This window comes from Simochromis diagramma, unplaced genomic scaffold (assembly GCF_900408965.1).
Source record: "Simochromis diagramma unplaced genomic scaffold, fSimDia1.1 OVJJ01000501.1, whole genome shotgun sequence".
Classification (NCBI taxonomy): Eukaryota; Metazoa; Chordata; class Actinopteri; order Cichliformes; family Cichlidae; genus Simochromis; species Simochromis diagramma.
This window is the reverse complement of record NW_024387320.1, coordinates 785,904-807,047: the sequence shown is the minus strand read 5'-3', so window position 1 is coordinate 807,047 and position 21,144 is coordinate 785,904. Positions and strand designations below refer to the sequence as shown.

The 21,144-nt window shown below is 38.9% G+C and overlaps 1 protein-coding gene across 1 annotated transcript; it reads left to right on the top strand.

The window, feature by feature from the left end:
• The first annotated feature begins 12,377 nt into the window (after positions 1-12,377).
• On the top strand, positions 12,378-17,201 carry LOC120717606 (endothelin receptor type B-like). Its single transcript, XM_040005743.1, has 8 exons — positions 12,378-13,235; positions 13,387-13,838; positions 13,970-14,082; positions 14,269-14,473; positions 14,681-14,821; positions 14,910-15,043; positions 15,165-15,273; positions 15,984-17,201. Exons 1-8 carry the CDS (start codon positions 13,079-13,081, stop codon positions 16,149-16,151), a joined length of 1,479 nt encoding a protein of 492 aa, XP_039861677.1. The 5' UTR covers positions 12,378-13,078; the 3' UTR covers positions 16,152-17,201.
• The last annotated feature ends 3,943 nt before the right edge of the window (positions 17,202-21,144 follow it).

The following is a 21,144-nucleotide window of genomic DNA, read 5'->3' as shown; positions in this document are numbered from 1 at the left end:
TGGAGGGTCTCCTCCCAGGTCTGGACCAGGGGACCACTGAGCTCCTGGAGAGTCATTCCAGCTGCCGGATGGTAAAACATAATGTCACAGAGGTGCTTTGTGTTCTTTAGATTTTGCAAGCATGGATGCCAGTCAACAGTATCTAATCCTTTATCCAACTGGAACTTTCTCCATACTCTCTTCACATAAGACTGGGCTTTGTTATGCACTTGGAGAAACCCAGGACCTTCTGCACCAGGGTCTAAGCATATGGAGAATTTTTATACATGCAATCAGGACATAGAGGTCTATGCATCCCTCCAGCCATCACACTGGTCATGCTGATCGATATTACAGACAGCATAATGTTCTCCACGGCTTCCTTGGAGCCTTTCACGTCAGTCACATATTCAGGGTGAACCTGCTCTCATCTGTGAATAGCACAGGGTGCCAGTGGTGAACCTGCCAATTCTGGTATTCTATAGGAAATGCTAATTGGGCTCCACAGTGCTGGGCAGTGAGCACAGGAGCCACAAGAGGAGGTCAGGCCCTCAGGCCACCTTCATGAAGTCTGTTTCTCATTGTTTGGTCAGAGACATTTTGTGCCTCTGGCAGTGCTCACTTTGTTCCTCCTTGCACCAAAGACTGCTGATGGGTTAAGGAGCTAGAGTAACTGTCTTGTGGAATCTCCTCCATGGTTTTGGGATCGCTGGAAGTCACAACACAACCTTCTGGCATTGGTTCATATTGATGTGCGTTCTTGGAGGAGTTGGACCTGTGTGTGCTTCCTTTGCAGTGTCGAGGTAATCACCTCATGCATAGAAAGGTAATACAAAAATGTAATGTTGGAAGCCACCAGAATTGTTAGCAGTACTGACCTTTGATCTATCTACACCGCTGGGTCCCCATCAGCCACATTTTCTTCAGCAATAACTACCGCAGGCTTCAGGAAATCCTCTGATATCTCACAAGCTGCCTTCTTCACAGAAGCAGTCATTATTTATTCATTCACTCATTTTTATTATCATTTGTTTGTTAGAGAGGCAGAGAAGAGCGTTTTGGTAAAAATCTAAGCGGAAATGTTTTTATTTTAAAGGCCACGAATCTGGATTGATGTTTTTTGAGCTCTTCTCTTTTAAGAGTAATTTCAAATGGTGCTTGATTTAAGATTTTATTTATCCAGGCAGACAAATCCAAATTATTCCAAAAGATAAACAAATGGAGGTGATTTAATTCTAATCTAACAATCAAAATGATCCAAAGTATTCCTCAGATTTGTTTGGTTAAAGCAGACTCAAACAGAACGTCTTGGGATACCTCATGTCTTTTAGTGAATTTGGATGGTTGGGTCACAGAGAATGACTGAGAGGACATGCTCACACCGCAAAAGCACTAAAATTTGACTTATTCAGCCTTGATAGCTTACTTCTGAACCTGAATCACAGGCTATTGGCATTGTAGCTTACATAAGAGTGCTCCAATTGAAAGCTGCCAAATCCAAATTCAAAACTTGGAATAAACTCCAGATCTGCTTAATGTATCACTGAATAATGGGGGAACAGGCTTCACCTGGCTATAAAACTGTTAGTCAGTTGTCCGATCATCTTTGAGGCTCTGAAATAGTGCACGATGTATAAAAATGGTTGTCTTTTCTAAATGGCTAATGCATTTACTTAGGTTAAACCCGATGGATTAAAGCTGAAATACTTATCCAACCCACTTTACTGTGTGAAGCTCAACTGAGGCTCATTGTTAAGTCACAAATTCACTAGGTTCTAAACAAAGTAGTGCTCGTATATCAGAATTAGATATTTGATGTTTTAAATTACCTCGGTTTGTTTGATATCCCCAGTAATCGTAACTCACTGCTGCACACAGTGACTTCTGTGAGCAAAATCACTTATTTTCACTTCAGTCAGTTTTTATTTATCATGAGCTGCACACACACACACTCACACACACGCATTCTTACCTCTTTTGGGTCATTGCTGTTGACTATCAGATCGCTGGTCACCGGGGGTTTCTTCAGCGGCTGGCAGCACTCACATCAAATGTTCAACACGGTCTGCGGCAATGCCTCTGATCCACTTGACGTTGGGGGTCTGAAGACATTATTTGAATAGATGCTTTTCATTCTCTTCTCTCTGTCTCTGTCTCTAAAAGACACTGTCAGAAACACAGCATCTAAATATCCCAGCTAATGAGGTATTCAAAGACAGGGTCAGAGACGGACACATTTTAAGACAAGCAAAAGCCCCCACAGGCAAGCTTTGATACAAAAAAGAAAAAGAAAGAAATGCACACTAATTGCATGGTCCATAAATGAATTCACATTTATAGCAGGGGATGAAAACCAGCAGTTTAAAAGTAGTACTTTCTTGCATACCTTGTCCAGACTAGTTAGCGGCTCATTCGTTTCTCCTTGGCAGGCTGGAGGAGCTGGGGGAGTTTCCGTGCTGAGCAAATCCAACACTTCATTATCTGGGGATATATCCACCTCAGATTTCGTGTTTTTAGGAACACTCTGAGGAGAAAAAAAAACAAAGACACTTCATAATTTATTAAATTCTTTGAGGTCTTTAACTTGTGCTTCATGAATAAATCAAAACCGTGAAACTCGGTCTCTGGATACCATGTCATATCATCTTTCACAAGATAAAACTTACACTGTGACAAGGATAGACAAGGCTCTGAAAACCCACATTCAGTATTTCTTTGGCAATAGGAAAAAGATCTCGAAAAACACAAAAAAGCCTCCATGTATGCTAATTGTATCAATTCACCATTTATTTCTCGACTCTCCAGAAAAAAAGGGTGTTTTTAAATGTTGGTTTAATAGCATAAAATACTAGAATCCAAAGAAACTCTGCTACACTAGGCAAATTAGACAATTCCTCGAGAGATTATTGTTGTAAACATTCTCCGTAGTATATATCCTTATTATAACCTTCCTTTTTGTACAAATGTTGATTTTTTTTCTTCTTTCTTTTGTTGTCTCCATCTCACTTGATTTGCCTAGCGAGTCAGGTTTTTGCATCATTACTGTGATACTTTTGGAGATGCGCAGAGAAACCACAAAAAAGGAAGAAGCAGACACAGAATGGACGGATAAAAACAACAATTTTTACCGCTAGTGTAAGCAATTGTGTCTATAAGACACCACAACAGGGAAAAAACTTTACCTCAAGTTCTTTAAATCCTACCTCATCTTCTGTTTGATCTCTCCTGTTCTCGCCACAGCCATTAGTGTACAGGACTGTGCACAGTATATGGTGTGGATAAAAGCAAAATCAAAAGCTTTAGGGACTTTAGATGTTTAGAGTCTTATCCATCAAACAGGTACCATTAGCTTGGTATATTTGATTGGTTCCAAATTCATCCTGCTGCATGACAACAAGGCAAACACGCAGCCAGAGACATAAAAGACTATCGTCAGTGACAAGCAAAACAACGAAGCCTGCAACAGATGGTATGATCCTCTAAGAAGTCTAATCATAATATCTATTTAGTAGGAAAGAACACAAAGAAACTAAGCAACCGAGTCAGTCTGAGTGGGCCTACCGTCTTCAAAAACCATGTGCATATACAACTAAAGCACAACAACTGCATTATTCTTAAATTAAGATAATTAGTAGTGTCTTATGTGTAATTAAAAGCTAACATTTTAGTTAGAATACACTGCCTGGCATGTCAGTGTGTAAGATTTTTCTACAGTGATACATTTTTCATTTACAATTTCAGTGATTTGCACAGGATATGCCAGTTTCACTACATGCTGAACACTTTCCCAGTTATTTATATATACTGTATATTTAAATATAACATGTGATAGTATGGATCCAATTTGTTGTGCATTTCCAATGACACTGAAAACCTTGTTAAATATACTTTACACTACTGTACTTAATCACGCTCATGCCAACAAAGCAGAGGAGGGAAGAGCCAAAAGAAAAAGACATTGCTAGTAACATTTTTGCCTCAGCGCTGTGTTGTGTGTCATGATCCGTACAACTTGGACAAGTTAACACAGCGTTATGGTCATGGTTAGTACATGCCATTTAAATCTCTGGGGAATGTGTTAATTGACAGTCTTCTTATGGGCCATTTTTATTAGCGGGAACAGGAGGTTGAGATGGACGTGGCAGAGTTGATGATGCTGAGCTTTTCACTGGGAGTGACCTGGAGGGACAGGATTAGACGTGGGTAGACCTGAGCTGTTCTTCTGACAATTTCCCTACAACTTGTCCTTCTGACAGCTCAGGTTGAGTGGATTGGTGACAAAGTAAGAGCGGTAATGTTGAGATGGGTTGGACATATGCAGAGGAGGGATAGTGGATATATTGGGCAAAGGCTGTTGAATATGGAGCTGCTAACCAGGAGTAAAAGGGGACGAGCACAGAGAAGGTTTATGGATGTTGTGAGACAAGAAATGGAGATTTCTGGGGTGGCAGAAGAAAATGCTAGTGATAGCAGGAAATACAGGCAGAAGATCCATTGTGGCGACACCAAAAGGGAACAGTCGAAAGAAGAAATGGTCAAAATCAATCATTAGATCTTCAGTTACTGAAAAAATAAGTTTCATTTTAACAGAGTGAAAAAAATGCAACGAATTGGAGACTCATCTATTTTCAGTGTACATTTACAGGAATGTTTTGACACAACATGTATGGTAGTATGGAGACTGAAAAGTTTATAGTTGCCTCACAGTGTATGTATTGGGATGCTACGGACATGATTAATTTATGAAAGGATTTCTACAAGTTTCATTTTTATATGCTCTGCACAAAAAACAGCCATCCCTTATACCTTTCTAGAAAGACTCCTAGATAACAAATGAGATGAAAAAAATGTCAGAGAGGAACCTAAGTGGATAGCAATTATGATGAAAATAAAGGCTTTAGTATTTTTTTGTTTATTAACTTTAAAGAAATTGCACAAGACTGGCAAGTATGACCTATTAAGAATTAAGTCAGACTGACTCACTACAGCTGGGCAGACAGAGCAAGAGTGCATGCAGTTCAACCATTTCATATAAATTAGAAATAGCATACAGAATGTGAAAAAAATAGTATTGCGATGTGTCCGGCTGAATGGTAACGTATTAGCAGTCAACAATTTATTGGAAGATGACCGGTTGTTATCTGTTATGTTTAAAAGATTTCGTATAAATGGCGAGTAATTCATAGAGCTAGGAAGAACGAGGAAAGACAGAATGGACTGTGTTTACCATTTAATGTGTGTGTGTGTGTGTGTAGCTGCTGATCAAATCTTTTACAATCTGAATGCAACCATGAATGACTTCGCACCATATTATTCAAACAAATCTGAAATAATGCAATGCTGTAAAACGCCATCGCTGCCATAAAAGCAGCGAGCTTTTTGCCAATTCTGTATTTCTCTCTTAATTTACATCGGCCTTTATCTTTCCGGGTCACTTCTCCTTCTCCATTTGTTTGTTAAACCACTGCATCTGGGGAAGGAAAATGTAATGTGGCTTAATGTGGTGCAGATTTGCAGAGTGGTGGAACATGCAGGTCTGCATCAGGCCAAGCAGAAAGTAAGTCTCTGTGCTTGTCATTTGGAACACTGTGCTCTGGCTTTTTATGATTCTTTAGAAACGAAAGACAAAAAATGCTTCATTAAAATCAAAATGACACATTATCCCTTTTCAAATTTGTTTTTCTTTTCTTTACAACTAATGATTATCATGAATGGCTGCTCTGATATACTGCGTGGTTTATAATGGAGGCTCCCGCTGTATATTTTTCACGTATAAGAGCGGCATATCAAATCATAGCAAGCACAGTTTGTAGTGCATAAATTTACCATTAACAACTTTAAGCTTTGACCTCAGATGAAGCTTAATATTTCCATGATGTGCGAAGGTGAAATAGGTTACGTGCATTTTTAGGGGGATATGCGCACACACAAACTGATGTGCAGCCCAAGAGTGAAGGTGAGAAGCTTGAAGGGAAGGTTGCATACTTGTGGATAAAAATACAGCCAATTCCTGCACCTCCTCAGATCTCCAGTCTCACCAAAGCAGAGACCTCTACCAGGGGTCAGATTCAACCTTTAAACACACCACAGAGATTAGTGAGGCAGCTGGTCCAAAGGTCTTTAAAGAAACCTGTCAAAAAAACTGCAGGTTTGAATTGGTTTTCAACATTAAATTTATATTTGGTTAAAAGGAATAGTTTTACATTTTGGAGATCACACTTCTCTTCTAATAAAATATATTAGATGAAAGCTGAGGTAATCTTTTACTGAGGTCATATACCAGACTATTTATGTGGGAGGAAGTTTTGCTACCTATGAAGACAGGACTAGGCAAGTTGCAACTAGTATTTTACTGAGATGAGCTAAGAAGCTGCATATTTACTGTAAAGACAGGAGAGTGGTATCCATCTGCACATCTTCTTCTAATTCTCCACCACAAAGCAAATATGTTTCTGAAAATGTCAAACCATTACCTCAAGGCCTCATTTTTAGAAAGCCCTCTGTTTAAATCCATTTCATAACCCTTATAGAGTAACAATTACCATATCATTCCACTGGGATGATAGCATGTGGAGCAGCTTTTATTTTGCAAAAATGCCTTTGATGCTGGGCGCTACATCCTTTCTACCAGGATTATGTAAGTGAAGTCAGCAGCTTCTGCGGAAGATATTATAATGGCTGCTTTCCCAGAAGGACAGCTTTGTCTATTAAGGATCATTAACACTGTGCAAACCTTTTATCAAAGGGAACAAATGTAGTCTCTCATTTGTACTTTGACCTTGTCCTTGATCGTCCACTTTAAGCACTGCTTAAAAGGATGCAAAACATTATCCGTTCCATTCACGCATAAGGTCAGAAAACATTTCCCACTTTTGTGGAACTTCTTAATTAGCCTGCCTCCTTTAGCTGTGACACGAAGCCAAATAAACACAATCGGCTCAACACTTTGGTCTGCCCTCCTTTTCCGAAGCGTACAAAGCTTTTTGAATTCTGCAGTGATGTCCTTTTTTTTTTTCTTCTCGATTTTGCCACAGATGATCAAACACATATGCTTTAAGACGGAACACAACAACAGCAATGTCATTACAAATGCATGAGCATACCTTTGGATCATCATCATCTCATCATCTGTCTGTTCTTGTAGACTCAATGTAAACATGCCAGTAGTAATTTTTGTTTTTAAATATTACCCCAGGGATGAGGCTCATCAATGATCTTTTTTGACATCCATTTGAAGAGTTTGTTTGATCTTAATACAACCTTAAGAAACAAAGGATACTATCTATGTATTCGTATCATCTCCATGGGAAGCATAAAAGACCACATGCTTAATATTGCTGTAATTTATCTTGAGAAGTCTCGAGGTTGCATACATAATGATACCTTTGTACAAGTCTTGGGTTTTCTATGGAGCTTCAAATGTTTCAGCCTTAAAAAAATAAAATAAAAAATCTGCAGAAATGGGGAAATAGTACTCTGGTGTTGCCAGAAAACTGTACCAATTAGAATTATTAAGGAACCTTTCAGGTCTAGTGTTGCTAAGTGCAGGGCCAAATGAGTAGGGTTTAATGTAGTCCAGCTAAATCTGTGTGGACCTGGCAACAATCTGTTACATCTTATCATATTGCGAGTTTGGAGCTATTAAGTGCCAATTTCTTTCTCAGATAGATTCTAATGGGACGGAAATTGCAAGAACTACAATTAATTCTATAGATAATGCTTTCAAAGCTTCTTAAACAGTTTTACCTCTCCCTATGTCCTATATTCCTATGGCCTATAATTTCATGATCAAATTGGTTGGTTCTGGTAGTTGGGTAAACAGTGATGTCTATATTTTTTAATTAAATGTTTTTAAATGACTGCTTCAGTATCCCAAAAGGACTTTACATATGATTTTTACTTACAACAGCAGAACACAAATAGCGGCGATAGCAATCCATACCAAAACAAAAAAAAAATGCGTAAGAAGACAATTTGCCAGCTACACAATTCAAGCTTCTCCCCTAAACAAATATTAGTAAACTCGACTAATAGAACCAAAATAGGACTGCCAAAAACAGCACTGCCAAAAACTCCCAAATTAACTAATAATTAATAAACAACAATGAAAAAGCAACTGAGGGATAACACCGTTGATGGACTTAAGGGAGAAAGAGAAAGAGAGAGTGAACCTTGCCCACCTTCATGCACCAGCTTCTCTGACTATATATAAGAGTGCAGTCAGCTTTCTGCTGCCAATCAGCACTTGGGATGACTCAAAGAGGAGAGAGCACCTTAATAAGGATGACAGAAAATCAATGATGATATCAATCTATCTATCAGTGATGATAGATGTGCTGGTGCGCTGAGGCATGTAACAGGCAATCACATCTTCTGCAAGAAAAATCTACAGTACTGTAGGCTTGGATAACTTGGAAAAGTGCTTTTTAAATTTACTCTGGTTATCTGGTTGTCTAATATTGATGTTTTATGATCTGAAACATGTAAGCGTGACAAATATGCGAAACAAATACATAATAATAAAAAACTTATGTTGTATCTGCCGCTACCTCTCCCACATGTTTGGACCCAGAGCTGAAGGGGGTGGCTGGACCAAGACAGCTGGAACCTATTACTAGGTAGAGCTAGCTGGCCATAGATAGCCCTGAACCCTGAATTGAATATGTGGAACTGGATAGATGGATGTCTCTCCATCTGTCTATCACTCTGTCCATCAGCCCTCGGTGGCACTAAAGGTTCAGGAAACTGCTGGGGTGCTTTTGTCTCATGGGACACTGTGTTCCTTTCTCTTTTGCCTTCTACCACCATCAGACTTGTCGTCAATGAAAGATATCAAGTAAGCTTAGCACAGACAACACAGGACAGTCAAAGCAGCTACTGATTTAACAACGGTCTTATTATTTTATTTAACACACTCAAATGTACTGGACAGCTGACTAGATGCCAATTAATGTTGTTTTAATTTATATAGAGTTTTGTTTTCTTCTTAGAATTTAATTTAAACACCAAATGCTACTGAACATCTGGATTTTGTGTAAAAACTTTATTTCTTATTGTTTATATTGGTATGCTGCTTGTCTTGTCTTCCTTTTGGCTAATCGCTTTGCCATCATCACTCTCAGCAGTGACAGAACCATTTAGTTAAAGAGGTCGTACGTCGCCTTTTTTTAAGCTCTTGTTTTGTTTCTTTGTTCAAATTACTCTTTAGACAAATACTGTGCGATACTGAGGTGAGGAAATAAGGTTATTTGATTTTAATGGGCGTTTTTCTGGTAACAGTTGGACAACATCATATTCAATAATAATTACAAGACTTGTCTTCATCTCTGGCTGCTGTGGGTTCATGTGTCCGCTGACAAAAATATCTGTAATGAAATGAGTTGGGATGAGTTGGGGAGGGCGAGAGAGCTCCCTCAGATTGTAGTCACGTGCATTCTGTTAACATCCAGAGGCCGTAGTGGTGCAGTTATAGAATGAGGAATGTGCAGCTTACTTTTAGAGTAAAGCACTGTTAGAGTGGAATAACCACAACGTGGTGATTGTGAAATTAATTTAGCCTATTTTTGTGTAAGAACTGCAACCTGCCCCAACAATTGGGGAGGTTTTGGTTATGCTCTGAAAGCTTCCTACACCCACTCGTACAGTGGGCATGAACCCTTTCTTACCAGGTGAGTCAGTCATTCTGTAAATATTATCAGAACTGGAGTGCTTTCCAATTCATTGACTTTTAATTAACAAAACTACATCCACACTCTAAGAATATGCCTCTCTTTCTAGCAGTTGCCAGTAGTTTTCTTTAAACTTTTTTCATGGCATAGATTCAACAGGGTATTGTATTGACATCATAGCATTGTACAATTTCTGCAGACTTGTTGACATCACATCAATGATGCTATATTGTATTTGAGACTGGTGAGGTGGAGCCCACCGTGATCAACTCACCATCATGTTCAAGAAACTATAGTTTAAGATGATTTGTGACATGGCGTTTGTCTTGCTGGAAGCAGAAGACGGGTACACTGTTGTCATAAAGGGATGGATGTGATCAGAAGCAACACTCAGGCTGTTTTATTTAAATGATGCTCAGCTGGTACCAAGGGACATAATAGTGTGCCCAGCAAAAGCCTGAAATGTTGATACAAGCCTGGATTTTTGTCTATTTCTGACCCTACCATCTGAATGTTGCAGGAGAAACTGAGGCTGAGGTGTTGTGTAATCAGAGATAACCTTCCATATATCTTGGTTGTGTTGACGGTTTAATTGAGATACAGTTGAGTTACTTCATACTAGCTCACAAACATTCTGGCCAGTCTCCTCTGACCTCTGACATCACCAAAACATTTTCCTCCAGAGTATTGTCGCTCCCTGGATGTTTTCTCATTCTCTGTAAACCTTAGAGATGATTGTGTAAGAAATTCCCAGTAGATCAACAGTTTGTGAAATATTTATACCAGCCTGTCTGGCACCAACAAGCATGACACATTCAAAGTCACCTAAATCAACTTTCTTCCCCATTCTGACGCTCAGTTTGATTTTCAGCAGGTCATCTTGATCCTGTCTATGTGCCTAAATGCACTGAGTTGCTGCCACGTGAATAGCAGATTACATATTTGTGTTAACGAGCAGTTGAACAGGTGTACCTAACAAAGTGGCTGGTGAGTGTATGTGAAGGGCTAATAGAAGTGCTGGCAATAGACAGACTGAGGGGAAAAAGGGCCATCTTTTTTAGATTCAACACCTGGAACCAGCAGCAAAAAAACTGATTCATAATCACCTCTGCACCTCTGATATTATAGCCACCACATGCAGCTATTACTGTGGGAAAAAAGCCATCACTGTCATTACCAAGTTTGTTTTGGCCTGTATATAGGAAACAAGAATGACCCACACGGTTTTCATCATCTGTCTCCTAACTCTGCCCTTGCAGAGAAATCTGGCAGTGGTGACAGCGGTGATATCTGATGCATTAATATACAATGTAAGCAGTGCTTTAATGCTGGTGGGCACTTTTCGAAAAAGAAAAAAAAAGGCTCTATATATAGAGAGAGATTTGCAGTTTATAAATAAAATGCAATAATCTCATGACGTTTACAGTGTCTTAAAGCAAATATGAAGAAAATTGTATAAGATATCATATCAAATGTCAACGTTTTTTTTTTAAATGATTATTATTATAAAAAATGGTGTTGGTGAAAAAAGTGCTAGAAAAGAAAAGTTGGGTAACAACAAAAGGTGGAAAATGTACAACTGTCTTTGAAAGACTGTGTTGGCAATTAGTTCATTTTAAGAACATAATTTCTCAGTTTAAAAATGTCAGTAGTTACTATCTAGGTACATAATTTTATTTCAAGATTTCAGGAATGCTTAAAATATCCACAAAACCACAATACTGAATGGCTTTGCTGTTAGAGCCATCAGCCAGAACTGCATTAAAAACAGCAGCTAATTGGGGACACTGTCCACGTTCACCTCTGCATGCATCAACGGGATTCTTCAATTTCCTTTTGAACTACACAAGAGAGAAATAATTAGGATTTTGACAGCTGTCTAAGTCATGAGATCCAAGAGGGGGCTGGAACAGGTGACCCAATCTTAGCCACACTGATGACACAGCTTACCTTGACAGCTGAAAGAGGGGCTCTGCTCCACCCACTCCCAATCTGTGTGTGTTTGAGTGCTCATCAGAGTAATAAATCTTCCATCCAACAAACAAACCTTCATGAACTCTGGTGGAACTGAAGAAAACAGCAATGGGAGACAAAAAAATGCTTCACGAGAGCAATTTTATTCAGTATTTTTGGTGGATAAGCTACAAAAGAGCTTCTTGCTCACATGACTTACCTGCTGGGATAAGCCATGTAAGCGTGGACACATTTCACAGCTTAGACCATAATCATTGCAAATACCGAGGCTGCAATCTGTAATAAACCCAAGCATTTTGGTTTCCAAATTAAACTGTGTCCAGTGCAGATATGCAGCTGCGGTAATGGTGGGTTTGGCGAGTCATTACATCTGACAGCAGTGGTAGGGTTTGTCAGGTAAAAAGCTCTTTAGCCAAACCGACCAGCAAGATAACCGTCATATCCATTAAAGCACAACTGAGGCCAAAGACCAAAAAACAGCTGGTTTCAGATCAGTTTTACCAGCAATTTCACTCAAAATGGAGTTAATTAAAGTGACAAATGAAACAGAAATGCAAGGTGCTGTGTTTAGAAGTCTTTACATATTACCATAATTACTTCTATGGGTCCTGCATGAAAAAGATACCAAAAAAAATGTTGTATTTATTTGGAATATACCGAAAACTTAGCTGCGAACAGTTGTCACAGTCTTTTATTCTCAATTCACTTCTCATAATCTGTACTTCTTGCAAAAAAACATGCCAGCATGTAGTTTCCCAAGGTCATCTGTGAGCAGCGAGGCACAGATTTCAATGTTGAAATGAGTAGTTGTCAAGTATGTTATTAACAGTGGGATCTTTCTTGTCGTCACGTCTCCTGCTCCTCCAGGCTCTTCAGGTTGTCGTTAGACTGTCGAGGGGGAGAAGTCACCTTCACCGGGACCCTCAGGAGAGGCAGAAGCAGTAACTCTGGTAGGACTGAGACCGAGTCATGTTTTCAAATTGATATGTGTCAACTGAGGCAAAAAAATGTCAGCTGAAACTCTCTAAATGTTGTAGTTAAAATTTGCATCATTTTCGTTATTATTCAAGTGCGTTTGCCTGTCAGTATTTGTGCATCAGGCTCATGTACATCCAAAATGTAATATAGCTGCAGAAGATATTTTTCCAGTTCCCATTGCATTCATTAATGATGACTCGATAGAGTGTGACTTAGTGATAAAGGCTTTGTGGCTCTAAGCAAAGAAAATCTCTTGCTTCACTAAAATAGACATTTTGCTACATTTAGATTTCGTGAGGATATGTCAAATAAGATAATGGACAAATTTTAGTAACAGAGGGAAAAACTGTAACACAATATCCCTACTGAAGCTTATAAAATGATCTCACTCTGCGATAGCAGACAATACACTTCAACACCATCCTTTCATTCAGGGTGATGCATCAAGGGAAGTAATTACAGTCACTACTGACAGATCGATGACTAATGCTGACAACAGTACCTTAGTCTATAAAACCCTGATTTTCCTCAGCCGAGTTATAGCAGGCAACAAAGAACCGTCCTTTGTATTAAACATACAGCCTGTTTATTATTACAGAGACTATCTGCAGGCAGTGTGTATGTGTTCATCTGAAGGTAAGCTGGCAATCATAATCAATGCTATTATTAATATTTTTTCCCTTTTAAATAAATAAAAATAAGTTAAATGAATCATTTACATTGCACTAAATCGTAAAGCTAATTAGCTGTGCTGATTATAACAGCTTTCATTTTTTCCATTCCACAGTTGGCAAAAAGGCATTTTTGAGGAATTTTACAACAATGTGGATTTTCACTCTGGTTCTGTTTTTGGGAAATCTTCTTGTCGGTGAAACGGCCAACAACCAGGACTCAGAACCATCTCCTGTAATTGAGCTCTCTGCAACAACCTCCCCTGGTTTTTTAATACTGGAAAAGGAGAAATCCAACAGCTCAATTCATCCACCTCGAGTAGCAGGACCAAAAACATCACACCCTCCTATGTGTTCAGAGTCAGCTGGAATCAGAGTCACCTTCAAATATGTCAATATTATAGTTTCCCTGGTTGTTTTCGTTGTTGGAATAGTCGGGAATTCCGCCTTGCTTCGAATTATCTACGTAAACAAACGCATGAGAAGTGGCCCTAACATTCTCATTGCGAGCCTTGCTTTGGGAGATCTAATCCACATTGTGATAGACATTCCAATCAACGCTTACAGGGTGAGTTATTTACAACATGGTGTGCAATTATTGTTTTCTTTTCTGCACTTAATTTCAGCTGGAATTGATTGTGGGTGTGGGTGTTTTTCTTTTTTTAAATTGCCAAAAATGCCCTTTTGTTTTTGTTGCAGCTCATGGCAGAAAATTGGCCCTTCGGTTTAGTACTTTGCAAACTCATTCCCTTCATACAAAAAACCTCTGTTGGAATTACTGTGTTGAGCTTATGTGCCTTGAGTGTTGACAGGTAAGGAGATAAACAGCACTGTCCTGTGCCCTCCAAGAAAATAGTGTTCCGTGCCTCCTATCTGTATTTCATCAGGCAGACAGATTTATTTAGCATTAGCCCTTGAAATGTTCTTTAGCTGAAAATGCATCATTGTTACAGACAAAAAGTTCCTCAAGCCATAACATTTTCTCATTGATTTTACAGATACAGAGCTGTTGTGTCCTGGAATCAAATCAAAGGCATCTGGGTTTCAGTGTGGACAGCAATTGAAATAGGTCTGATATGGGTTATTTCTATCCTGCTGGCTGTCCCTGAAGTTGTGGGCTTTGATATGATAACAATGGACTATAAAGAAAAGCGTCTCACGATATGTCTACTACACCCAATGCAAACCACGGGGTTCATGCAGGTAATGTAATTGTCTTCATAACATTTAAGTTTTCATGTCAATTGTCAAAGATAACTAAAAAATGTAACAATTATCATAGTTTTTCTTCTGTCTTCAGCCAGCAGATGCAAAGTACATTTGTTTTCAACCTACACGTGTGTCAAATATTGTTTCTTGAATGGTGCTCTCGCGTCCACGACTGATAGCCTTGTCGTGTTCAACCAACAGATTTATAAAGCAGTGAAAGACTGGTGGCTCTTTGGCTTCTACTTTTGCATGCCACTAGTTTGGACTGCAGTGTTCTACACACTGATGACCAGGAAAATGCTGAGAAAAACTGAGACTACATTATGCGAACACATCAAGCAGGTAGCATTGTGGTTTTTGGCAGATTTTGCATCATTCTGGCAATGTTTCCTTTTTAAAGCTTATTTTGATCATGTCCTTTCTTTTGAAGAGAAGAGAAGTTGCAAAAACTGTCTTCTGCCTGGTGATTGTGTTTGCACTCTGCTGGTTGCCTCTGTACCTCAGCAGAATCTTGAAATTAACAATTTATGATGAAAAAGATCCTAATAGGTGTCAGCTGCTGAGGTGAGCACAAAGTACTAAGAACCTTTAATTTAAAGTTTATTTATTTATATATAATTTTTTTTCTGCTGTTCACTGGCCAGCCTATGAGCTTTCCTGACATTTTCTGACAACTCTTTTTCAGTGTCTTTCTTGTCCTTGACTATTTTGGCATAAATATGGCATCCCTGAACTCATGCATCAACCCTATTGCATTGTACATTGTCAGCAAAAGATTCAAGAGATGCTTTAAGGTAAGCGTCATGCTCTTATTGTTATTCTTATAGATGGCACTATTTAGTTTAAATAAATCGGGTATATCTTGAAAACATATTGGTCCACATTGTATGAGCTATCAGGGGTGTCATTAAGGACATATGGAGTCATGTCTGTAAAATAGCCAGACTGCAGCAAGTAATAACCTGAGGGGGTAATAAGTGAAAATGGTCTGAGAAAAAAACACATCATCAGACACTTGGCAATCTACCAGACAGTTGGTCACTGAATCAAAGTGACGTGCTATAAAAGAAGAAGAAAACATCGCTTCGAGGCAATTTTTAAGGGAAAAAAAAAATCAAGAGCCTTTATTGTACCACAAGTTCAGAAGAAGATACCTAAAATATTCTTTCATTTATTTTATCTATACTTACATTTTTTTGCACTGCACAATACATGGATTTCTTTCTTCATAGCAACATATTTTTTTTATGTAATATTTATGAAACACCCAAAGCTGAAGCTTGCTTTAAACAACTGTCTTTCCAGACTACATTTCTATTCCCGATAAGGTTTGGGCTCTCTGAATGAATGAAAACTCAATCTGTGGATCATTAGCGATTGCTTTACTGTAGATTTGGACAGGAACTACTTCACATAAAAATGTCATAATAGGCAGTTTTTGCCAGGTGAAGCTGATGGGAAATGTTTGTTGTCCTCTGACCAAATTTTCCGGGTGGTCCTTCAGGCATGTCTGTGCAGGTGTCTACCTCTTCAAGCTGTTGCCCATGACGAGATGCAGTCTGTTTTGAAGTCCAGAATGCAGGATCAAGCCTCAGAGCAGAGCTGCAACATCAAAGCTCACAAGCAGACTCCTGTACCTGAACCTGAGCAGGAGAACACCTTACTGTGCTAACAAAACTCACTTTGAAAACACTTTGTGAGATTGTCGATATATCTTTATTAAATATACATGGCCATCAAAACAGCTACAAAGGCAGCTCTATCGGCAGCTCGGCAACCTTGACATGCCATCCTAATAATATAAAATACCTTCTGAATAACATGGAGCCCTGTCTTTTGTAATGCTGTCGTCAGTTGAACATCTGCTTTGGCATGAGCAACCTGGAGTCAGACTGTTCAGACTATTTGCCCTCGAGGCTTGACTCACTCCCTAACATTACATCAGATTTTACCTAGTACCTATCCTGTATCATGCATCATAGTTCTCAAATCACTGTTTTGGGCACGATGTTAACCTGGCACCCATCAACAGAAATCTTGTCACGGCTTAGCGCCTGCATATATATATTATCTTAATTCTGTTTCTGGATTCTGGATACACACTATGCCAGAGGAAATTAAGCGAAGGGGAATTCAGAATTATCATGGTGGGTTTTATGAGGTAGGGTGTATTATTATCTCATACTATTTACATATCTGTTAACTTTCATATGCCGCACATCATTTCAAGAGTTTATGGCATTCTTTTCCTGCATGAACCTTGAGAAATATATCAAATTGGTGCCACAAGTAGATTTCGTCTCCACTACTGAATGACTGATTGATGGTGGCCTATTTTTAATGCATTGTTAAATGTGTAATGCATGGAGACACTTTATGAAAGACCTGTGAGTGGGGGAGAAGAAAAACGAAGATGACAGAATGAGGTCAGGAAGAGAGAGGGATTGGGGGGAGTCTGAGGGGGGCACCTGATAGGTCTTCCTGTCACAGGACAAGGCAAGCACAAATAGAGTGCTGCTCTCCCAGCTAACGTTGTATCAGTCTGCAGAAGTGTCTCGACGCTGTGTGCTGGAATGCCTATTAAAAGTTTATCTCGTGTAAGTAAACTTGACTGTTTGCAAAAATGGAGTCGTTTGTTTGAATAAAAGCTTCTGACTTCTTGTTATGCTTTGTGACGCTTATACAAAAGAGAGGTGCATACTGATCAAATAAAGCCTTTATGTGAATGCTTTTTATTTTTTTTTTGAACTGTTGTATACACCAGCGAAAATAATAAAAACACTGACAGGTTAAATGAATTACAGTGATTATCTTATATAATCATAAGCAATATTTTTTAAACTGTCCATAACTGCAGTTATGAAGCCACAGGCTGAGTGTTTTTGCAGTTGCCATGTTGGTGTTTTGAACAGGACGTGACAGGTGATGGGTAAAAATCAGTGTTAAACCGAGGACAGGACGCGCTTATTGGTTAAGGACTTGTCAATCACAATCACAAGTGACTGACAAGTCCTCTTTGGCTAAGGGCTTGTCAATCACAAGTCCTTAGCGAAAGAGCATTTCCTGGATTATCCTCCTGTCTGATTCTAACAATGGCATTACAAAATGAACTTCATGTTTTATTCAATATGACCTGAAACTAGTGACTGAGCCAATAATAGTGACTGAGCCAATAAAGTCATCGGAAAGTGTTCACTGAGGTCATAGAGCTGTGAGCTGTTTTCCAATATCTATCCAGCTCGTCTTGTTTTTGCAAACAAAGGAGTCGCCCCCTGCTGGACATGAAGAAGAATGCTGGCTTAAGTCAAATCTCCTTTCAGACAGTGCTACCCCCTTAAAAATATTGCCAGGAAAAAAACGCATCATAAATAATTAATAATTTGCAAAAATATAACTTGCAATACAAATAAGTACATTTTGTTTATATAACATGTGTGGTTGCCTTCACGTGTCTGCCAGAATCGATTTTGTACTCAAACTTCACTACGTTATGTGTTATGAATAATATAATTATGTATCGACTTCCTTGTACGGACAGTGGTCAAAAAGGACAGACTGAAAGTTTTTCAGTAAGAAGGGTCTGAGGGTGAGTTTTATTTGAAGCTTGGAGTTCAGCTGTCGGGGTGCAGTTTTGTGCATCCGTGACCAATTGGCGTTTATGGATTTCCTTGTTTATTGCCTTGTTTGAGAATTTGATTGGACAATTTAACATCACACATCCTGACAGCACAGGCACTCTTGTCTTGTAGAGGAAGAAGAGGCACTCGCTAGCTAGCTCTTGACTAAGGATGGCAATTTCGAGTGCTGCTTGTGTTGAAGTGTTCATGTTTATTCAAGATTTGTGTTTTTAAAGTTTTTTTTTATAGCAACGGTTTAAGAAATATTACTATTGGTGTCAGATTTGTGTTTTTTCCCCTTATCTGTAAGATGCTTTACATTGTTTGACCTGTCTGACCCAACTGCGCCCCCACCAATATTTTTACCTCCAGTTATAACTGGGGTTAACCACTGGAAGCTGCAGCTGTTTTAATTTTTTTTTTGTTTTTAAATTCTGTTGTTATAATGCAGAGCTCTGCTTGAAAACCGTGTTTCCTTGCATGTCAGAACCAATGGTGATAGCAATTATTGTGGACTGAAGCAAGACCCCAAACTCTCAGTGTGCAATTTAAAAGGTTTATTTGACAGGAATTCAAATATAGCAACAAAGACTTGCAGCTGGGGAATTATGGTTCTCCACACAGGAAGTGACTTCTGTCAGAAAGAAGAAGGAGGTTAATCCGTGTTGCTGGTAAGTTCTGAAGCCTTTAATGTTTGAACTGAATTGGATTCTTACTTGAGTATTCTAAGCAAAGAGGCAGTGAGGGAAGTGACCGGCCAGGAGGCAGGTGTTGGTGGAGGGTTGAGAGGCAGGTGAGTAATTCCACAATTCCTTTGTGCAGGAGCGGACAAGTCCAGAATATCAGGTAAGTATTTTCCACAGGGGGAGAGCTCTTTAGTCAACATGATGATGTTAGCTCAGGCAACTTTTAGTTTTTTCTCTCAGTTTTCCTTTTAATTATTTGACTTTTTCTATTTGTTTATTATTTATATCCTATGTGTTTTTATTATTTAGTTTCAATGTACAGCACTTTGTGTCAGCTGTGGTTGTTTTAAAGTGCTCTATAAATAAAGATGGGTGGATGGGGTGGAACCTGGACATCAGAAAGCCTGATTTTAACAATCAAACAATGACAGTCTGGCAAAGAATCAAATCCTGAGGTGCACATCGGCTGAAGAGCAGGAAACCAGTATGCACTGCCAGCAGGAGCCCAGAGTTTACTCTGCCCCCCTCCACCTGAGAGAAGAGGAAAGAGCGTGACGAGAGAGAGAGAGAGAGAGAGAGAGCAACAAAGGACAACAACCCTGACCATTCTTGGACAGTGACAAGACATTCATACGGCCCTTACTTTGATATGTGTCACTCACCTGAACTTTGTTGCATACTTACCAATCAATCCACTGAACTGGTCTCAAAAGTCCCCAGATCACAGTCCTTTTAAGCATCCTTGGAATGTGAATGGAGCAGCTACCCAAAGGACCCAAAGGATAAGTTGCCAATGCCCTGATTTCAGACAATACGAGACACCACCAGAGGTCACCTGTCCTCACCACAATGGCTCAAAACTGAGTTTAATGTTGATCATCGAGCATCTTATATATTTACACTTTTGTGAAAGCCTGCAGTTTAAAGATTTGTGTTTGTTTTGTAGTCAGGCAGGAGACAAATGAAAAGTTTCGGCATTTACTCTAAAATTTCTGTTTAAAATTCTGAAAACTTAATTACATTGGCACTGGTACCAATTAACTGAGGTCAGCATCCTCCTGTTTGTGCTAATTTTTATTGCCAGCTAACCGAAGCCAGATTTGTGCACTGTAGAAGAACTGCTCCCTAACGTTTATTCTGAGCAAAATGCCGTCTGACTATTTTTTTCTCTATTTACTTTTTCTTTATCCATCTGAGGAAATCAGTCTACAGGCTGTCATAAAAAGCCATGTAAGTCGGGAAAGTACTTCTTTTTTTAAATCCATTAGCACAATATAAAAGTTAAAACATAAAGGTTTGACATCCTTACACACAGAACTTTGAAAATAGAAAAAAAATATTTTTTTAACTGTGTGTTTCTTTAATATTTCTTAATACATCATATACAGAACGCAAGCAACTATTTATTCCCACACCACATACATTCAAACCAGCAGGCTGTCATCATTATGTGTCTAATCAAATAACTATGAATACTAGAATAAATCAATCAAAAATTAGAATCAGGTTTCGATTTTAAAGCCGATTAACTTCTATAATATTTTCTGTTTTCTATGTGCAAAAACTTAGAGCATCAGAAAAATGCCTATTTAGACTTATATCTTGTAATCTTTGAAGATCACCTCATTTTTAAATTGCACTTTATTAGAACCATCTGACTCAAAATGTGTTTGTTTGTGATTAGAGATGCCAAAAATATGCTTCAAGAGAACAGAGAAAGTAACGTACACGCTTTTCAGCCCACACAGTCACAGTGCCTGCTATGCTCATACACTCATGCATCCCTTTCTGTTCTGACATAAGAGAGACCGTGTCTCTGAGGCTTTGACTGTTGGATGCAACAGCATTGGACAGGACACAGGAGTTCAATATGCTCATTTATACTGAAGCCAATTTGTGCAGTTTTTGATCTATGGCCCACATTTTTAAATCACTCCTGTCTAGGTCTCGTGTTTCTTCTTACTTTATGTTTTATGACTCCCCCCCCCCCCCAAAAAAAAAAAAAAAATTCCACATACCTTTCTATAGCAATGGATTTGCCATTATAATTCATCATTTTTTGTACTGGTAGCTAACTTTAGGGCGATGAGGTTTGCATATATGCAGTAGCACACTCAATCAGATGCTCCTGTCAAATGCTAATTTGTGTCCAACGCTGTCAAATGCTCAACTCTCTTTTGTTAATGTAAACGCCAGCAGATAATTAACAAATGGGCCATTACTATCATTTCCCCAGCAGTAAACGCTCACAACTGCCAGATGACACTGACACAATCAGGCTCCGGCATCCAGAGGAGGGTGACGTCAGTGTCAACATCAACCGGAGAGCACGAGTCTCAGACCTTCTTTAGTAATCTCTGTG